This window comes from Neofelis nebulosa, chromosome 15 (assembly GCF_028018385.1).
Source record: "Neofelis nebulosa isolate mNeoNeb1 chromosome 15, mNeoNeb1.pri, whole genome shotgun sequence".
In the NCBI taxonomy this organism is placed as follows: Eukaryota; Metazoa; Chordata; class Mammalia; order Carnivora; family Felidae; genus Neofelis; species Neofelis nebulosa.
The window spans coordinates 3,678,654-3,697,850 of NC_080796.1; the positions used below are offsets into that span (position 1 = coordinate 3,678,654).

The 19,197-nt window shown below is 37.7% G+C and overlaps 1 protein-coding gene across 1 annotated transcript in view; it reads left to right on the forward strand.

Moving 5' to 3' along the window:
• LOC131496458 (ankyrin repeat domain-containing protein 26-like) overlaps positions 1 to 19,197 on the forward strand; it is a 62,503-nt gene that overhangs the window by 15,140 nt on the left and 28,166 nt on the right. The window contains 10 exon segments of the mRNA XM_058702016.1: positions 893 to 1,097; positions 1,331 to 1,468; positions 3,606 to 3,728; positions 7,887 to 7,957; positions 8,288 to 8,381; positions 12,557 to 12,721; positions 12,867 to 12,922; positions 12,979 to 13,051; positions 17,158 to 17,210; positions 17,555 to 17,648. Of these exon segments, the coding sequence (XP_058557999.1) occupies positions 893 to 1,097; positions 1,331 to 1,468; positions 3,606 to 3,728; positions 7,887 to 7,957; positions 8,288 to 8,381; positions 12,557 to 12,721; positions 12,867 to 12,922; positions 12,979 to 13,051; positions 17,158 to 17,210; positions 17,555 to 17,648 (1,072 nt within the window).

The window sequence follows — 19,197 nt, forward strand, 5'->3', positions numbered from 1 at the left end:
GTGTGTTGTCAGTGCAGAGCCCACTTTGGATTTTCTGCCTCCCTCTCTCTCTCTATGCCCCTCCTTTGTTTGCATGGGCTCTCCCTTTCTCAAAAATGAATAAACTAAAAAAAAGTAATACAGAAAGTGATTACTGATAAGTTTTTTCAACATCTCTGTCATAGGTAGATAAAATTAATTCAAAAGTGTATGCTGAAAGGTCATATTACTCTTTATTGTTTACTTAATTAATACGTATCCTGTCGTGTTCTAGAATGGATGTTTAAGTGATTCCTAAAGTAGGTATGCATCAACAAGGTAAGTTGCAAGTGTTGTGGAAGAAGAAACAAAAAGCATAGGCAACAGATATTAGACTAGTCAGCGTAGTCTTGGACGACAGTAATCTGCACATGTATGTTGTGTAAACAACATCCACAGATGCTCTCTTTCACTGCACATCATTTTTGGAGGTACCTGTAAGGTTTCATCAAGTGGAGATTTCATTTCCAGTGAGTTGATAAACTTGCTTATAAACAGCAACTTCTCTTTTTAATGAGAAACTGAATTATCTGTCCTATGGAGGAATAATTATACCTGTGGGAAAGGGGGTAATTTTCAACTCTAACTTTCCTGAATAATTTCAAACTTCCTTTCCTACAACATCTACCAGAGTTATTACTGACTGAAACTAACGAAGTTGCATAATGCTTTCTCCTGGCTTTTTTTCAACTGTATATATGGTTTGGAAGAGATTGAAGTGACAAATTAAAAACATGAGCCCTACAAGAAAAACAATCGGAAAACATAGAAATTTTTCATTTGGATAATAAGCCAACATTTGTGGAACCAGATCATCAAATGAACTTTTTATGTCTAACAAAGCAAATTTTAAAAGAAGCACATGTAATTGCAGATGTACCTTAAAACAAGAAGAAGAAGAAGAAGAAGAAGAAGAAGAAGAAGAAGAAGAAAGAAGAAATGCTGATATGTTATATGAAAATATTAGGGAAAAGTTAAGAAGAAAAGAAGACGAATATAAGAAAGAAGTTGAAACAAAACAACAAGTTGAACTCGCTCTTAGAACGCTAAACATGGAATTGAAGGCCACCAAAAATCAGGTAAATCAGTTTTTGATAAAAACTGTATTTCCATCCATATTACATAGTGTAATATTATACATATATATTTTATAGTATCCCTTTGACTCAAGATATATTATTTAGGTTTAAAATAAATTAAAACATGGGATTATGTTCTTTTGAACATTTTTTTAAAGTTCTCCACTTCAGCTTTTGACCTTTTTTTTTTTTTAACGGTATGAGACCAGAATCATAATGAAATGTGTCTCCAGGTTGTAGAAGAGCGCAGTGACACTCAGTGGCAACTTTCTCCAGATCAGAAGGCCAGAGTCTTACAAGATGGAAGTCTAAACAATCACCTTTACAAGCAAAAGGAGCTAGAAATGGCTCATAAGAAAACTAGTTCTAAGGTATCTTCTTTAGTTATTTTGAAGTACATGTGTGTATGTATTTGTATATATTCTATTTTTTAGTTATTATTACTTTTTTCTCCGTGTGTGTATGTATATATATATGTATGTATGTATGTATATATATATATCTATATATATACGTGTGTGTGTGTGTGTGTTATGTATATATATGTGTACATATATATGTATGTATATATGAAACTGAACTGTGTTCATCATGGAAACTATAGAGGATTTTAAAAGCACATATATTTTGAGGAGGGTCATGGGGGATGGTGGCATTTTTGCTTCACTGGATAAAATAATATTCTTGATTAAATGCATTTGTCTGCAACAAATAGTGACATTCATAATGTCCTCATCCAAGGGAGAGGCTTTTATTACTTTCTGTAGGAATTGATGAGCTCTCCCTAATCTCAAAACTATTGCTACTAGCAACATGTGTTTTGGTTTTGAACAGTTACTTCACTGCCTTGATATATTACTAGGTTAGTTGAACACTTCCGCTAATGGACAGGAGGGCAAGTGTAGCCAGTTCACTGATCATATTTTCGGTATCAAGTCTCCTACTTTTGAGAAAAGTAACAGTTTTGCTTCAAGAAGCATCCTATTTCATTACAAGGAACTTTTGATAACAATGGTATGCTGTGGTATATACTTAATGATAATTTATTGATAGGTATTTTATTCCTAATAAAATAGCTGAGTGTATTTCCCCTCTTTTATATTTATTACTGTTTTCAACAAGAGGCAATACAAGTTATTGTAGCAGTAAATAATCTCATGGTATTCTAAGAGATGTATAAATTTCACCTTATTTCCTATGAGTATTTTGAAATACAAGACTTCTTTCGTACTTGTGTATTTACACTAGAGAAGTGGCAGTGGTTGGTGCAAGAGCACTTGTTGTGGAGTGAGAAGACCTGGGGAGAGTCCTACAGCTCACCATTTTAATCTCTCCATTCTAGAATTGTGATAACCAAATGAGTTCATTGATGTGTGTAGAAGTGTTTCTATTATAGTACAGTGCCTAGATTTTTCAGTTATCAATAGATATAATTCTTATAACTGACTATAGAAATGGTAGCAAAGTAGATACCTATGAAATATTCTCAGGAAAGAAGAATTTTAGGAAATTTAATCTGTCCGAGTATATGCAGAGCTAAGGATTTTACTGTGGGGTCTCTGTGTTCGATATCTACTGTAAATTCAATTTTTAAGTGTAGTCGGGTTTATTAATCTTTTATTTTAGGCCTTCTGGTTTGTTGTAAATCAGAGAAAGGCTTTTCCAATTCTGAGATTCTGAACACTTTTCTCACAAATTCTTTTTTACTTTCATGCCTTCATTTTCTACAGTTAAAGTTCTGAACTTTTTGGAACTTACGCTTGTATAAAATTTGAGATTTGGAGCCAACTTTATTTTTTTTCCAGTTGGATATTCACTTACTGTAATCTTCCTTCCTTCCTTCCTTCCTTCCTTCCTTCCTTCCTTCCTATGTTTCTTTATTCATTAGAGAGAGAGAGAGAGACAGAGAGAGAGAGAGAGAGAGAGAGAATGCAAGCAGGGGAGGGGCAGGGAGAGGGAGAGGGAGAGCGATAATCCTCAGCAGGCTCCTGACTGTCAGCACAGAGCCTGATGCAGGGCTTAAACCCACAGAATGTGAGATCATTCCCTGAGCCAAAATCAAGAGTCAGACACTCAACCAACTGAACCACCCTGGCACCCCCTGAAACCTTTTCATTGTTTAAACATAGATTATGCTTTCATTTAAAAGAAAATCATGATAATGCCATTTTATTGAGTGCTATCTGAAAATGTTTTTGGTTTTACTTAGCTTTCTGATAATCATGAGAAAACACAAGATCGGTTGCATAAAAACCACATGTTGCAGGATAAAATTGTCGTGCTGAGACTGGAAAGAGACACCATAAACAATCAGAAGTAGACAGGGAGATAACACCTTTAGTGTCTTTAACTGAATTCAGTGAACAGGAATGTGTATGTGTTACAAAAAGACGGTGAATTGATGTATGTGTTGATATTTCTCAAAGTACGTATGTGAGAGTTGTCTATTATTAACATAATTTAATAATAAGATGATTTAGAAAATCAGTAACAGAAATGTCTTATTAGGTAGTTGTGAGACAACTTCAACAAGAACTGGCTGATACTCTGAAGAAACAGTCTATGTCACATCTTCATCTGGAAGATGAAACACGGAATCTCAAGAAGAAATTAGGTCAAATCAGAAGTCAGGTATGTAGTGGGGCGCCTGGGTGGCGCAGTCGGTTAAGCGTCCGACTTCAGCCAGGTCACGATCTCGCGGTCCGTGAGTTCGAGCCCCGCATCAGGCTCTGGGCTGATGGCTCGGAGCCTGGAGCCTGTCCGATTCTGTGTCTCCCTCTCTCTCTGCCCCTCCCCCGTTCATGCTCTGTCTCTCTCTGTCCCAAAAATAAATAAAAAAAAACGTTGAAAAAAAAATTTTTAAAAAAAAGAAGTCAGGTATGTAGTAAATGTAACCTGTCAACAGCTAACTTATAGCTAGTTAAATAATATAAAGTGTTTTAGGATACCAATTTCCATGGACCGCTTTCTTTGGTATTTTCATTATAATTAATTTATTATGATTTTAGTATCTTTACAATGCATTTATTTCATAAACTTCTGCCTCTCCTTCTCCTATTTGTGTTATACATTGTTTTCTTATAATACTTACTTTTAGGAAAGTTGAGGCTTTTGTATCCTTCCTCAGAGAAATTGAGAGACTTTTTTCGTTCTTTCTTTAATTTAAATTTTTTTGACAGTTTATTTATTTATTTTGAGAGAGAAAGTGAGAGAGAGTGTGTGCATGCATGTTAACAGGGGAGGGGCAGACAGAGGAGAGAGAGAGAATCCCAAGCAGGCTCCATGCTGTCAGTTTAGAGCCAATGTGAGGCTCAGTCTCATGAACCGTGAGATCATGACCTGAGCTGAAAGCAAGAATTGGACGCTTAACTGACGTAGCCACCCAGGTGCCCCAAGAGACTTTGTCCCCTACTAAACAATGTTTTTTAATGATATCTCTATTACCATGATGAGGCAAGCTGGATCAAATCAGAAGATAATGTTTAATGGAATGATTCAGATAATTATCTTAGTTCTCATCTTCACTTTTGAGAAGAATGTATATTGATTTCAGGATGACTTGTACAGAAAGATCACTTAACAAACCACTTGAACTTCGGCATTTCCTTCATTTTCTTTGCCTTTTAGACATATTGTCAAAGCACGGAAATATTCTGATCATGTGTAGTATGGACGCCCAAAAGCGAGAATTAAGAACATTCTCTGTGTCCTGCCATTGGGTTTTTTTTAAAGCTATTTTGAGGTACAATACACATACCATAAAAGTCACCCATTTGCCACGCACAGTTCACTGTCTCTGTGTACACTCGTGCAACCATCACTGCCATCAAGTAGAATGTTTTCCTCATCCTGAAAGGAAACCCTTACCATTGCCCCCAGCCTCAGGCAACCACCAGTCTACTACTTGGTCTCTCAATGGAGTTGCCTCTTGTGAATATTTCATATAAATGGAGTCACACAACGTGTGGTCCCTTGGGACTAGCTAGCTTTACTTAATGTTTTCTGGGTTCATCTGTGTTGGTTACAGCTTATATCAGTGCTTCATTTCTTTTTATTGTCAAACAGTACTCCATTGTGGGCTAAGGCCCTTGTTCATTCATCAGTTGATGGACCTTTGGGTTGTGTCCACTTCTTGCCTATTAATATGGCTGCTTATGAACATTTACGTAGTTCTTGTGTGGATATCCGTTTTTAATGTCTCTGCCATCAGATTTTATCCTCTGAGTTAATCGGGTTGATTTTACCATCTCTCAGCCGTTACTCATGCTGTCCTGTCTTTTTAGTTCTGTTCCTCTTGAGTAAACCTATGTTATTCAGACTTGGCTCACAGTCTCCTTTCCAATGAATTTTCTCTGACTGTTCTAACTCCCATTAGCTTTAACTCTCTTGACACTTGTCATCTAGCCTGTGCAGAACAATTTAGTCCTTTATTTGACATTGTTTTTATTTTTTTCATGACAGGTAATTTCATCTTCCTAAGTATAAATTTAAGGGATAGTAATATTTGACACGGGTGATACTTATCCTTGTATAAATTGAAAATACTTTAACTTAACAGTTTTTCCAATAAAATTAATTACTTTATACCGTATCAATAAATTCTTCTTGAAAACATTGGTATAGCAAAGCTTTTATTCTAAATGTATGCTAAGAAATGAAATACTAAATTGAGGGGTGCCTGGCTGGCTCCAGTCGGATTAGAGTCTGCCTTTGGCTCAGGTCATGATCTCCATGTTCTTGAGATGGAGCCCTGAATTGGGCTTTCTGCTGTCAGCAGAGCCTGCATTGGATTCGTTGTGTCCCTCACGTTCTGAGCCACTCAGACTCGTACTCTGTATCAAAAAATAAACGTTAAAAAATGTGTGTATATCTCTATACACACACACACACACACACTTATATAAGTAAAACTATTAATGAAAGCACTTAATCAAATAGAGGAGAAGTGTTCAATCAAATGTTTAGTTTTTTTTTTCCCTCTCACTATGAAAAAGCACGCTAAATTTGTCTTTCTTTCTTACACAGCCAGAACTGTGATTTACAGATTTGTATCACTTTACCAATGCAAATATCTGGGGACAGCTTTTCTGATATTCTTTTACCACAAACCCTTAATCTCTTCATCAGAGTACATGCTAAAGCAGCCTAACGTAAACAGTATGGACATGAAATGATGGAGGAACTTTAGTTTCACAAGTCTCGTTTATTTCCATGTCAGTGGCTTTCCCTTGCCTCTGATGGTCATGTAAAGGATCTACTACTGAGTCAAAGAGGTGCTATTTGTACCGTAGTCTGTGAGCATTGTCCACTCAGTGGTATAGAGAGGAAGTAAGTTAAAAGGATTATAAGTGGAAAAAAGTACTGTTGGCTAGTGGCATTGGCAAAGTTTTTTGAAGTACTGAGGAGAGATTCTGGGCCTCATGCTCCCCATTTGCTACCACTTGCGGTGGAATGAAGAATAACTTCAGTATAATTTGTATAGGGGAAAACTTGTTTTGGCAAGCCACCTGCCTAAACTATCACATTGTATTGGAACACAAACTACAGCAACAGTAATCATGCTACATGCAGACACTTAGAGCTGACTATGTGCCACGTACCCTTCTAAGTTGTTCATCTATTATTTCCTAATGTAATCTTCCCAACATCCCAGTGGGGTAGATACTATTATTATTTATTTTGAGATCACTTTTTTAAGGTCCTTTGTTTTGAGAGAGACAGAGAGAATGTGGGGAAGGGCATGTAGGGAGAGAGAGGAAAAGGGAGAGAGAGAGAGAGAGAGAGAGAGAGAGAGAGAGAGAGAGAGAGAATCCCAAGCAGGCTCCTCACTATCCATGCAGAGCTCAATGTGGGGCTCAATTACATGACCCTGTGATCATGTCCTGAGCTGAAATCAAGAGCCAGACACTGAACCAACTGAGCCAGTCAGGTGCCCCAGTAGGTGCTATTATTACCTTCATTTTACAGATGCAGAGATTGAGACATGGAAGTTTTAGTAGTGTGCTCAAGGTCATACAGCTCATAATGAGCAGAACTGGGAAATCAGACCCAGGCATTCTGGCCCCTACTAGGATATTATTTCTCAAATTCTTCCATTAAATATCTTGTTGTCACTGAAAATAGCATGTTCAGTTTTATAATCATGAGAATAGAAACGTCATTCACCTATGTGAATATGTAAAATCATAGTTGATGTGGTGCTTGGAATATGAAAATAGAAATGTTTACCATGAGGTAAATTCTTATATTTCCTCCATTTGACCAATAGATACATTTGTACATTTATGTGATCATATATAATTTAAAAAGATTAACAATGTTATGTTTTTGTAGGAGAGTAAGGTTGGTAAACTATTCTGTAAGAGTATTGAAACATTTCATCTTTGTAAGCCATAGTCTCTGTTGTAGAAGCTGAACGCTTTTGTTATGACCTCAAAGTAGCCATCAATCAGCATGTAGAGGAGAGAGTGGCTGGCTCCAAAAATATTTTACTTACAGCGGCGCTTGGGCGGGTTAGTTGGCTGAGGTCCTGACTCTTAATTTCCACCCAGGTCATGATCCCAAATCCCACATCATGAGACCAGTCATGAGACAGAGCCCCACATCAGGCTTCGCCCTGAGCTTGCAGCCTGCTTACCATTTTCTCTGTCTCTCCCTCTGTCTCTTTTCCCCACTTCTGCATGCTCTCTCTCTCTCTCTCTCTCTCTCTCTAGTCAAAAAAATTAAAGAAACAGGTGATAGTGTTCTACTAGATTTTCAGTGGTTAAAATTATTTTTTCTCTATTTTAGTTGCAAGAAGAACAGGAACGACATGCAGAGGCCGTAAGATATGCTGAGGAGATGAAAGATCATGTGCAAAAGTATAATTTAAGCCTCACAGAAAATAACTTGTTTATTTATAAAGCAGATAAACAGTGTAGTATGGGAAATGTATTAGTTATGCCAGTATATCATTGTTAAGCTGGATACAAATTCCAGCTTTGAGCTATTTTTAAATGCAGAATTGTGGCATATTATCTCTCAATTTTGCACCTTATCCACAAAACACGATGAGAAAAATGGCACAATTCCGAAATCTTCCTCTTGACAAAATTTTAAGGATTTCTGTAATACCCTCATTTGTTCAGAAAGTATGTGTTGTTGTTTTAAATTTATGTGTGAGAATAATTACCTTAAGATCTGCATTTTAGGCTACAGGTTAAAAATGCCATGCAAGAAGCAACCATCAAACATCAAGTGGCCCAGATTCAAGATCTTGAGAGCAACGTGATAAAGACACGTTTGGTAAGTCGGTCTCTTAATGTCTGTCCTACTGAAAAGGAATCCGTATTTCACTAGTAGTAGTACATAAGAATGTTTTGGACCATATGGAAAATCTCACTGCTGCAAAGGTTTGGTTGATATTGTTCCTACTTGCTACTAGTGATGTAATTCTTCTATATAGATGAAGTTGATTGAATTCATAAAGTAATGACCTTTATAGTGAGATTTTCATAAAAAACATTGTGAGAATCTAAAAAAAGCAACATTTTATATATACCACATTGAGCATCTGTTTTAGTCCACCTTTGGCTACTGTTAATAATGATGCTGTGAACATTGGCATACAGATGTGTGAGTCCCTGCTAATATTTTTCAGCGTGATTCAAACATCCCCAATCTTTGAGTGGTCATTTGATCTTGAATACTGACATTCTCTTGTAATCTCATCCCTTCAGTGAGAGTTTGAGAACGGGTTATTTTAATGATGATTTGTTGTAATTTGTAATTATAAGTTTGCAATTTATTATCTTCATTAACAATGACCGGCAGATCATTATGCAAACGTCCTTCTCAAAGGAATGGACTTTTCTCCTTGTTGGATTTTGTAAAGGAAAAGAAATGCCAGTGAAAAAGGAGAAATGGCTGCTCTGTCAGGGCCTTACCTAGTAACATAGTGCTCCTACCATTGCAAGTTCAGACTCAATTTTTTTTCCATTCACTTCAGTTAGTCAGACTTTCAGAGATTTCACAATTCAATCTCAGAAAAGACTAATGTGCATTCAGGATTCTCATTTATTGATATGTAGTGAAACCCCAACTGTTTTCCAACCAGAACAGTTAATGTCCTCACACTCTCACCCTCCTTTGTAGGATTCTCATTGTAAATCCTAAGTGGGAGCAATGAGGTAGATACGCTGACCAACTCGTTTCTGTCAGTCACAAAAGCTATATAATATACATCCAAGTTTCATTAGACAGCTATACCCGTCAGGGGAACTAGAACATTCTGTTGACTGGTCCTTTTTGTGGCTGAAGAGACATTGAAAATTACTTCCTTTTCTAGACGTCTTATTAATGAGTCACATTGTATTAGGGAACTTTTCATGCGAGTAACATGATACTCAGTTGATCAGTCTTCTATGAATGAGAGTGCTAGGCATTGTCTTGCTACTGTGTCCTGAAGAAATCTTTAAGGTCTCAAAAACTAAAATTTGTAAGAATATCCGAAACTGGTGAAGCTTATTAAAGAATAATGAGGGATTTAGTGTAGATACCTATAGGAAGGAATTAGGGTTATGGCATGAAATTACCTGCCACTTTAAGGTGTTCCCTGTGGGAAAAAAAAAAAAAAACTTAGATAGCTTTCAGCCAACTCAGTCCATAGCTCTGACTTCTCTAGAAGGTCCTTATCTCCTGAATCCCCAAACCAGGGGCTACCTGGGTGAAGATATTTGATGCACACAATTTTGAGGTGAAGAATCTGGATTGGGAAGAAGAGGTAGCTCTAGCCAACTTAACCTTCCTAACAATATAGTCAAGTATGCGTCTGAAAGGAACTTCAGAAGACTTCCATAAGTTGAAATCTCTATGGACGAAGAAGTTACTCAAAAGGAAACAAAGGCAAGCCAGTGATCATCCAGCCCTTGTGATAAATGTCGTGTTATAAAGAAAAGTGAGACAAAGTATGCTGGTCAGCATCCTAAGGGTAAGGGTGCCCCCTAAGACTCAATAAGAAAAACACACTCAAAGTACCACAGAAAAGAGTCCAAATAAAATGTACACGATTAGCTGTCTACAAAGGTACTCCATGTCAAGTAATGATTTTTGAGTGTGCGGTTGAGGATGTTGTCTATGAGCACCTACATGGAAGAGTGAAAAGTACACATGGCCTAGGTAAAGGGGCCAAAGCTAGAAATGTGAATTAGAGAATCTGGTTGTGAAGGCTTAAGAGCAATTCAAAACACAGATAGCAAGGGGCAAGGACTTAATGTCAGGGGTTGCCGTCCTTCAGAATTACAGTGTGGTTAAAAGAGAAGAGGGAGGGCATGGTCATTTTTCTCAGCTGCTGCTGAAAAGTGAAGCAGGATAGAGACCTTAATAAAATAAAAAAAAAGAGGTTCTTGATGACCCTCAAAATGTCTTAGTGGAATGATAGGAGTGAAAGTTAGATTTTAGTGTAAAAGAAGGAAATAAGTGAAGAAAAGTTGATTCTGTGGATGAGACAATACATTAAAGAATGCTCGAGTCCACTGCAAGGGGAGAAGCAGCGTGATAGGTGGACAAATCTTCAAAAGTTAAGCAAATGGTTACTAGAAACGGAGAAATTGAAATCTTTCTTCCTTATGCAGCCAGTGCTGGAATTTACAGATTTGTAGCACTTTACTAACTGCAAAGCTCTGAGGCCAGCTTTTCTGATATGTTGTTACCACAAAGCCTTAATCTCTTCATCAGAGTACCTGCTAAAGCAGCCTAATGTAAACAGTATGGACATGAAATGATTGAGGAACTTTGGTTTAGCAAGACTCGTTTATTTCCATGTCAGTGGTTTTCCCTTGCCTCTGATGGTGATGTAAAGCATCTCTTACTCAGTCTAAGATGTGCTTTTTGTACCGTGGTCTGTGAGTATTGTCCACTGAGTAGTATAGAGAGGGAGTTAGTTAAAAGTATTATAAGTGGGGGGGAAAAAAAGTACTGTTTGCTAGTGGCATTGGCGAAAGTTGTGTGAAGTACTGAGGAGAGATTCTGGGCCTCATGCTCCCCATTTGCTCCCACTTGCGGTGGTATGAAGAATGACTTCAGTATAATTTGTATAGGGGACCACTTGTATTGGCATGCCACCTGCCTTAACTATCTCATTGTATTGGAACGCAAAATACAGCAACAGTAATCATGCTAAATGCATACACTTAGAGCTGACTATGTACCATGTACCCTTCTAAGATGTTCATGTATTATTTCCTAATTTTATATTCCCAAGATCCCAGTGAAGTAAATCCTATTATTATTTATGTTTCAGATCACTTTTATAAGATTCTTCATTTTGAGAGAGAGAGAGAGAGAGAGAGAGAGAGAGAGAGAGAGAGAGGGATTGTGGGAAGAGCAGGTAGGGAGAGAGAGAGAGGGAGGGAGAGAGAGAGAGATTGTGGGAAGAGCAGGTAGGGAGAGAGAGAGAGGGAGGGAGAGAGAGAGAGAATGCCAAGCAGGCTCCTCACTACCCACCCAGAGCTGGATGTGGGTCTCAATCACGTGACCCTGAGATCATGTCCTGAGCCGAAATCAAGAGCCAGACGCTGACCCGACTGAGTCACCTAGGTACCCCAGTAGGTGCTGTCATTACCTTCATTTTACAGATGCAGAGACTGAGACACAGAAGTTTTAGGTAGTGTACTTAAGGTCATACAGCTCATAACCAGCAGAATTGGGAATTCAGACCCAGGCTTTCTGGCTCCTACTAGGATTCTGCTTGTCAAACTCTTCCATGAAATATCTCGATGTCACTGAAAATAGCATGTTCAGTTTCATAATCACGAGAACAGCAATGTCATTCACCTATGTGAATATTGAAAATCATAGTTGATATGGTGCTTGGAATATGAAAACTGAAATGTTTACTATAAGGTAATTTCCTATATTTCCTCCATTTGACCATTAGATACATTTGTATGTTTATCTAATCATATATAATTTAAAAATATTAACAACGTTATGTTTTTGTAGGAGAGTAAGATTGGTAAACTATTCTGTACCAGTATTGAAATGTTTTCGGCTTTGTAGGCCATAGTCTCTGTTGTACATGCTGAGCTCTTTTGTTATGACCTAAAAGTAGCCATCAATCAGCATGTAGAGGAAAGTGTGGCTGGGTCCAATAAGATTTTAGTTACAGGAGTGCTTAGGCTGCTTAGTTGGTTGAGCGTCCTGACTCTTAATTTCCACTCAGGTCATGATCCCAAACCCCACATCATGAGACCGGTCATGAGACCGAGCCCCACATCAGACTTCGCCCTGAGCTTGCAGCCTGCTTGCCTTTTTCTCTGTCTCTCCCTCTGACTCCCTTCCCACTTGTGTGTGCTCTCTCCCTCTCTGTCTCTCTTTCAAGTACAAAAAAACAAGAAACAAAAACATTTAGTTACAGAAACAGGTAATGGTGTTCAACTAGATTGTCAGTATTTAAAATTATTATTTTTTCTTTATTTTAGTTACAAGAAGCACAGAAACGACATGCAGAGGCCGTAAGATATGCTGAGAAGATTAAAGATCATATGCTAAAGTATAATTTAAACCTCACAGAAAATAACTTGTTTATTTATAAAGCAGATAAGCAGTGTACTATGAGAAATGTATTAGTTATGCGAGTATATCATTGTTAAGCTGGATACAAATTCCAGCTTTGAGCTATTTTGAAATGCAAAATTTTGGCATCTTATCTCTCAATTTTGCACCATTACCACAAAACACAACTAGAAACTTGGCACAATTGCCAAATCATCTTCTTGATACAATTTTAAGAATTTCTGTAATACCCTCACTTGTTCAGAAATTACACGATACAGTTTTAAAATTATGTGTGAGAATAATTATCTTAAGATCTGCATTTTAGGATAAAGGTTAAAAATGCCAGGCAAGAAGAAACCATCAAACATCAAGCGGCCCAAATTCAAGGTCTTCAGAGCAACTTGCTAAAGGCAAGTTTGGTAAGTCGATCTCTTAATGACTGTCCTACTGAAAAGGAATCCTTATGTCACTAGTAGAAGTACATAAGAATGTTTTGGACCATATGGAAAATTTCACTGATCAAAATATTTGGTTGATATTGTTCCTGCTTGCCAGTAGTGATGTAATTCTTCTATATAGGTGAAGTTGATTGAATTCATAAAGTAATGATGTTTGTAGTGAGATTTAAATAAAAATATTGTGAGAATCTAAGAAGAGCAACATTTTATATATACCACAGTGAGCATTTGGTTTAGTCCTCCTTTTGGCTATTGTATATAAAGGTGCTGTGAACATTGGCATACAGATGTGTGAGTCCCTGCTAATATTTTCCAGTGTATTTCAAATGTCCCCAGTCTTTGAGTGATCATTTCATCTTGCATTCTATCTTTCTGTTGTAAACCCAACCCTTTAGTGAGAGTTTCAGAAAGGTTCTTTTAATGATGATATGTTGTAATTTAAAATTACAAATTTGCCACATATTCTCTTCATCAACAATGACTAGCAGGTCATTATGCAAACGTCCTTCCCAAAGAATAGAGTTTTCTCTTTGTTGGATTTTGTAAAGGAAAAGAAATGCCAGTAAAAAAGTGGAAATGGCTGCTCGGGCAGGGCCTTACCTAGTAACATAGTGCTCCTACCATTGCAAGTTCAGAAACTCATTTTTTTTTCCATTCAGTTGAGTTAATCAGCCTTTCAGAGACTTCACAATTCAATTTCAGAAAAGACTAATGTGCCATTCAAGATTATAATTTATAGATATGTAGTGAAACCCCAACTGTTTCCAACCAGAACAGTTAATGTCCTCACACTCTCACCCTCCTTTGTAGGATTCTCATTGTAAATCCTAAGTGGGAGCAATGAGGGAGATACACTGACCAACTCGTTTCTGTCAGTCACAAAAGCTATATAATATACATGCAAGTTTCATTTGACAGCTATATACGTCAGGGGAACTAGAACATTCTGTTGACTAGTCCTTTTTATGACTGAAGGGACATTGAAAATTACTTTCTTTTCTATACGTCTTATTAATGAGTCACACTGTAATAGGGAACTTTTCATGCGAGTAATATGACACTCTGTTGATCAGTCTTCTATGAATGAGAGTGCTAGGCATTGTCCTGCTACTGTGTCCTAAAGAAATCATTAAGGTCTCAAAAACTAAAATTTGTAAGGATATCCGAAATTGATGAAGCTTATTAAAGAATAACGAGCGATTTTCTGTACATCACTATAGAAAGGAATTAGGGTTATGGCATGAAATTACCTGCCACTTTAAGGTCTTCTCTGCGAATCAAAAACTTAAGATTGCATTAGGCCAACTCAGTCCATAGCTCTGACTTCTCTAGAAGGTCCTTATCTCCTGAATCCCCAAACCAGGGGCTACCTGGGTGAAGATATTTGATGCACACAATTTTGAGGTGAAGAATCTGGATTGGGAAGAAGAGGTAGCTCTAGCCAACTTAACCTTCCTAACAATATAGTCAAGTATGCGTCTGAAAGGAACTTCAGAAGACTTCCATAAGTTGAAATCTCTATGGACTAAGAAATTACTCAAAAGGAAACAAAGGCAAGCCAGTGATCATCCAGCCCTTGTGATAAATGTCGTGTTATAAAGAAAAGCGAGACAAAGTATGCTGGTCAGCATCCTAAGGGTAAGGGTGCCCCCTAAGACTCAATAAGAAAAACACACTCAAAGTAACACCGAAAAGAGTCCAAATAAAATGTACACGATTAGCTGTCTACAAAGGTACTCCATGTCAAGTAATGATTTTTGAGTGTGCGGTTGAGGATGTTGTCTATGAGCACCTACATGGAAGAGCGAAAAGGACACATGGCCTAGGTAAAAGGGCCAAAGCTGGAAATGTGAATTAGAGAATCTGGTTGTGAAGCCTTAAGAGCAATTCAAAACACAGAGAGCAAGGGGCAAGGATTTAATGTCAGGGGTTGCCCTCCTTCATAAATAAGGTGGGGTTAGAAGCGCAGAGGGAGGGCATGGCATTTTTCTCAGCTGCTGCTGAGAAGGGAAGCAGGATAAATACCTTAATATTTTTTTTTTTAAAAAGGTCCTATATGACCCTCAAATTTTCTTAGTGGAATGATTGGAGTGAAAGTTAGATTTTAGTGTAAAAGAAGGAAATAAGTGAAGAAAACTTGAATCTGTGGATGAGATGATACATTAAAGAATTTTCGAGTCCACTGCAAGGGGAGAAGCAGCGTGATAGATGGACAAAGTTTCAAACTTAAGCAAATGGTTAATAGAAAAGGAGAAATTGAAATCTCTCTTCCTTATGCAGCCAGTGCTGGGATTTACAGATTTGTAGCACTTTACCAACTGCAAAGCTCTGGGGACAGCTTTTCTGATATACTGTTAGAACAAAGCCCTAATCTCTTCACCAGAGTACCTGCTAAAGCAGCCTAACGTAAACAGTATGGGCATGAAATGATTGAGGAACTTTAGTTTAGCAAGACTTCATTATTTCCATATCAGTGGCTTTCCCTTGCCTCTGATGGTCATATAAAGCATCTACTGCTCAGTCTAGGCGGTGTTATTTGTACTGTACTCTGTGAGCATTGTCCTCTGAGTAGTATAGAGAGGATGTAAGTTAAAAGTATTATAAGAGGGGAAAAAAAAGTACTGTTGGCTAGTGGCATTGGCGAAAGTTGTGTGAAGTACTGAAGAGAGATTCTGGGCCTCATCCTCCCCATTTGCTGCCACTTGCGGTGATATGAAGAATAACTTCAGTATAATTTGTACACAGGGCCACTTGTATTGGCATGCCACCTGCCTAAACTATATCATTGTATTGGAATGCAAAACACATCAACAGTAATCATGGTAAATGCATACACTTAGAGCTGACTATGTGCCACGTACCCTTCTAAGTTGTTCCTGTATTATTTCCTAAATTTATATTACCAAGATCCCAGTTATGTAGATACTATTATTATTTATTTTGAGATCACTTTTTTAAGGTTCCTTAATTTGAGAGGGAGAGAGAGAGAGATAGAGTGAGAGAGAGACAGACTGTGGGGAAGGGAAGGTAGGGAGAGTGAGAAAGAGGGAGAGAGGCAGAGAGAGAGAAAGACAGAATTCCAAGCAGACTCCTTGCTGTCCACGCAGAGCCCAATGTGGGGCTTAATCACGTGACCCTGAGATCATGTCCTGAGCAGAAATCAAGAGCAACACGCTGACCCGACTGAGCCACTCAGGTGCCCCAGTAGGTGCTGTCATTACCTTCATTTTACAGATGCAGAGACTGAGACATGGAAGTTTTAGGTAGTGTGCTCAAGGTCATACAGCTCATAACCAGCAGAATTGGGAATTCAGACCCAAGCTTTCTGGCTCCTACTAGGATACTGCTTGTCAAACTCTTCCATGAAATATCTCATTGTCACTGAAAATAGCATGTTCAGTTTCAATCACGAGAATAGAAGTGTCATTCACCTATGTGAATATTTAAAATCATAGTTGATGCAGTGCTTGTAATGTGAAAACAGAAATGTTTACCATAAGGTAATTTTCTATATTTCCTCCATTTGACCAGTAGATACATTTGTATGTTTATCTGATCATATATAATTTATAAATATTAACAACGTTATGTTTTTGTAAGAGAGTAAGTTTGGTAAACTATTCTGGAAGAATATTGAAACATTTTCAGCTTTGTAGGCCACAGTCTGTGTTGTAGCAGGTCCACCCTGCTGTTTTGACCTAAAAGTAGCCATCAATCAGCATGTAGGGGAGAGTGTGGCTGGGTCCAAAAAGATTTCAGTTACAAGGGCACTTGGGTGGCTTTGTTGGTTGAGCGTCCTGACTCTTAATTTCTGCTCATGTCATGATCCCAAACGCCACATCATGAGAGCGGTCATGAGACTGAGACCCACATCAGGCTTCACCCTGAGCTTGGAGCCTGCTTACTAGTATCTCTGTCTCTTCCCTTGACTCCCTTCCCCATTTGGGCATTCTCTCTCTCTCTCTCTGCCTCACTAAGTCAAAAAAAAATTACATTTGGTTACAATAACAGGTGATGGTGTTTTACTAGATTGTCAGTAGTTAAAATTATTTTTTTCTTTATTCTAGTTGCAAGAAGCAAAGGATCGAGAGGCAGAGGCCATAAGATATGCGGAGAAGACGTAAGATCATATGCAAAAGTATAATTTAAACCTCACAGAAAATACCTTGATTATTTATACAGCAGATAAGCAGTGTAGTACGAGAAATATACTTGTTATGCCAGTATATTATTGTTAAGCTGGATACAAATTCCAGCTTTGAGCTATTTTGAAATGCAAAATTGTGGATATTATATCTCAATTTTGCACCTTATCCACAAAACACGAGAAAAATGGCACAATTCCCAAATCTTCCTCTTGATACAATTTAAAGAATTTCTGTAAGACCCTCATTTGTTCAGATATTATATGGTATTGTTTTACATTTATGTGTAAGAATAATTATCCTAAGATCTGCATTTTAGGCTAGAAGTGCAAAATGCCAGACAGGAAGAAACCATCAAACATCAAGCGGCCCAAATTCAAGATCTTCAGAGCAACTTGTTAAAGACAAGTTTGGTAAGTCGGTCTCTTAATGTCTGTCCTACTGAAAAGGAATCCGTATTTCACTAGTAGTAGTACATAAGAATGTTTTGGATCACATGGAAAGGCTCACTGATCCAAATATTTGGTTGATATTGTTGCTATTTGCTATTAGCGATGGAATTCTTCAATAGAGATGAAGTTGATTGAACTCATAAAGTAATTACTTTCATAGTGAGATTTTCATAAAAACTTTGTGAGAGTCTAAAAAAGCAACATTTTTATATATACCACAGTGAGCGTTTGGTTTAGTCCACCTTTTGGCTACTGTTAATAATGCGGCTGTAAACGCTGGCATACAGATGTGTGAGAGTCCCTGCTAATATTTTTCAGCGTGTTTCAAACTTCCGCACGCTTTGAGTGATCATGTCATCTTGAATTCTGACTTTCTCTTGTAGTCTCAACCCTTCAGTGAGAGTTTGAGAACGGGTTATTTTAATGATGATTTGTTGTAATTTGTAATTACAAGTTTGCAACTTATTCTCTTCATCAACAATGACTAGCAGGTCGTTATGCAAACGTCCTTCTCAAAGGAATGGACTTTTCTCTTTGTTGGATTTTGTAAAGGAAAAGAAATGCCAGTGAAAAAGGAGAAATGGCTGCTCTGTCAGGGCCTTACCTAGTAACATAGTGCTCCTACCATTGCAAGTTCAGAAACTCATTATCTTTTTCCACTCACTTGAGTTAATCAGCCTTTCACAGATTTCACAATTCAATCTCAGAAAAAACTAATGTGCCATTCAGGATTCTCATTTATTGATATGTAGTGAAACCCCAACTGTTTTCCAAGCAGAACAGTTAATGTCCTTGAACACACACCCTCCTTTGTAGGATTCTCATTGTAAATCCTAAGTGGGAGCAATGAGGGAGATACACTGACCAACTCGTTTCTGTCAGTCGCAAAAGCTATATAATATACATGCAAGTTTCATTAGACAGCTATACCCATCAGGGGAATTAGAACATTCTCTTGACTGGTCCTTTTTGTTGCTGAAGAGGCATTGAAAATTATTTTCTTTTCTAGACGTCTTATAAATGAGTCACATAGTAATAGGGGACTTTTCATGCGAGTAACATGACACTCTGTTTTCAGTCTTCTATGAATGAGAGTGCAAGGCATTGTCCTGCTACTGTGTCCTGAAGAAATCATTAAGGTCTCAAAAACTAAAATTTGTAAGGATATCTGAAACTGATGAAGCTTATTAAAGAATAACGAGGGATTTAGTGTAGATCCGTAAAGAAAGGAATTTAGATTATGGCATGAAATTGTCTGCCACTTTAAGGTCTTCCCTGTGAAACAAAAACTTAGTTATCTTTCAGGCAACTCAGTCCATAGCTCTGACTTCTCCAGAAGGTCCTTATCTCCTGAATCCCCAAACCAGGGGCTACCTGGGTGAAGGCATTTGATGCACACAATTTTGAGGTGAAGAATCTGGATTGGGAAGAAGAGGTAGCTCTAGCCAACTTAACCTTCCTAACAATATAGTCAAGTATGCATCTGAAAGGAACTTCAGAAGACTTCCAT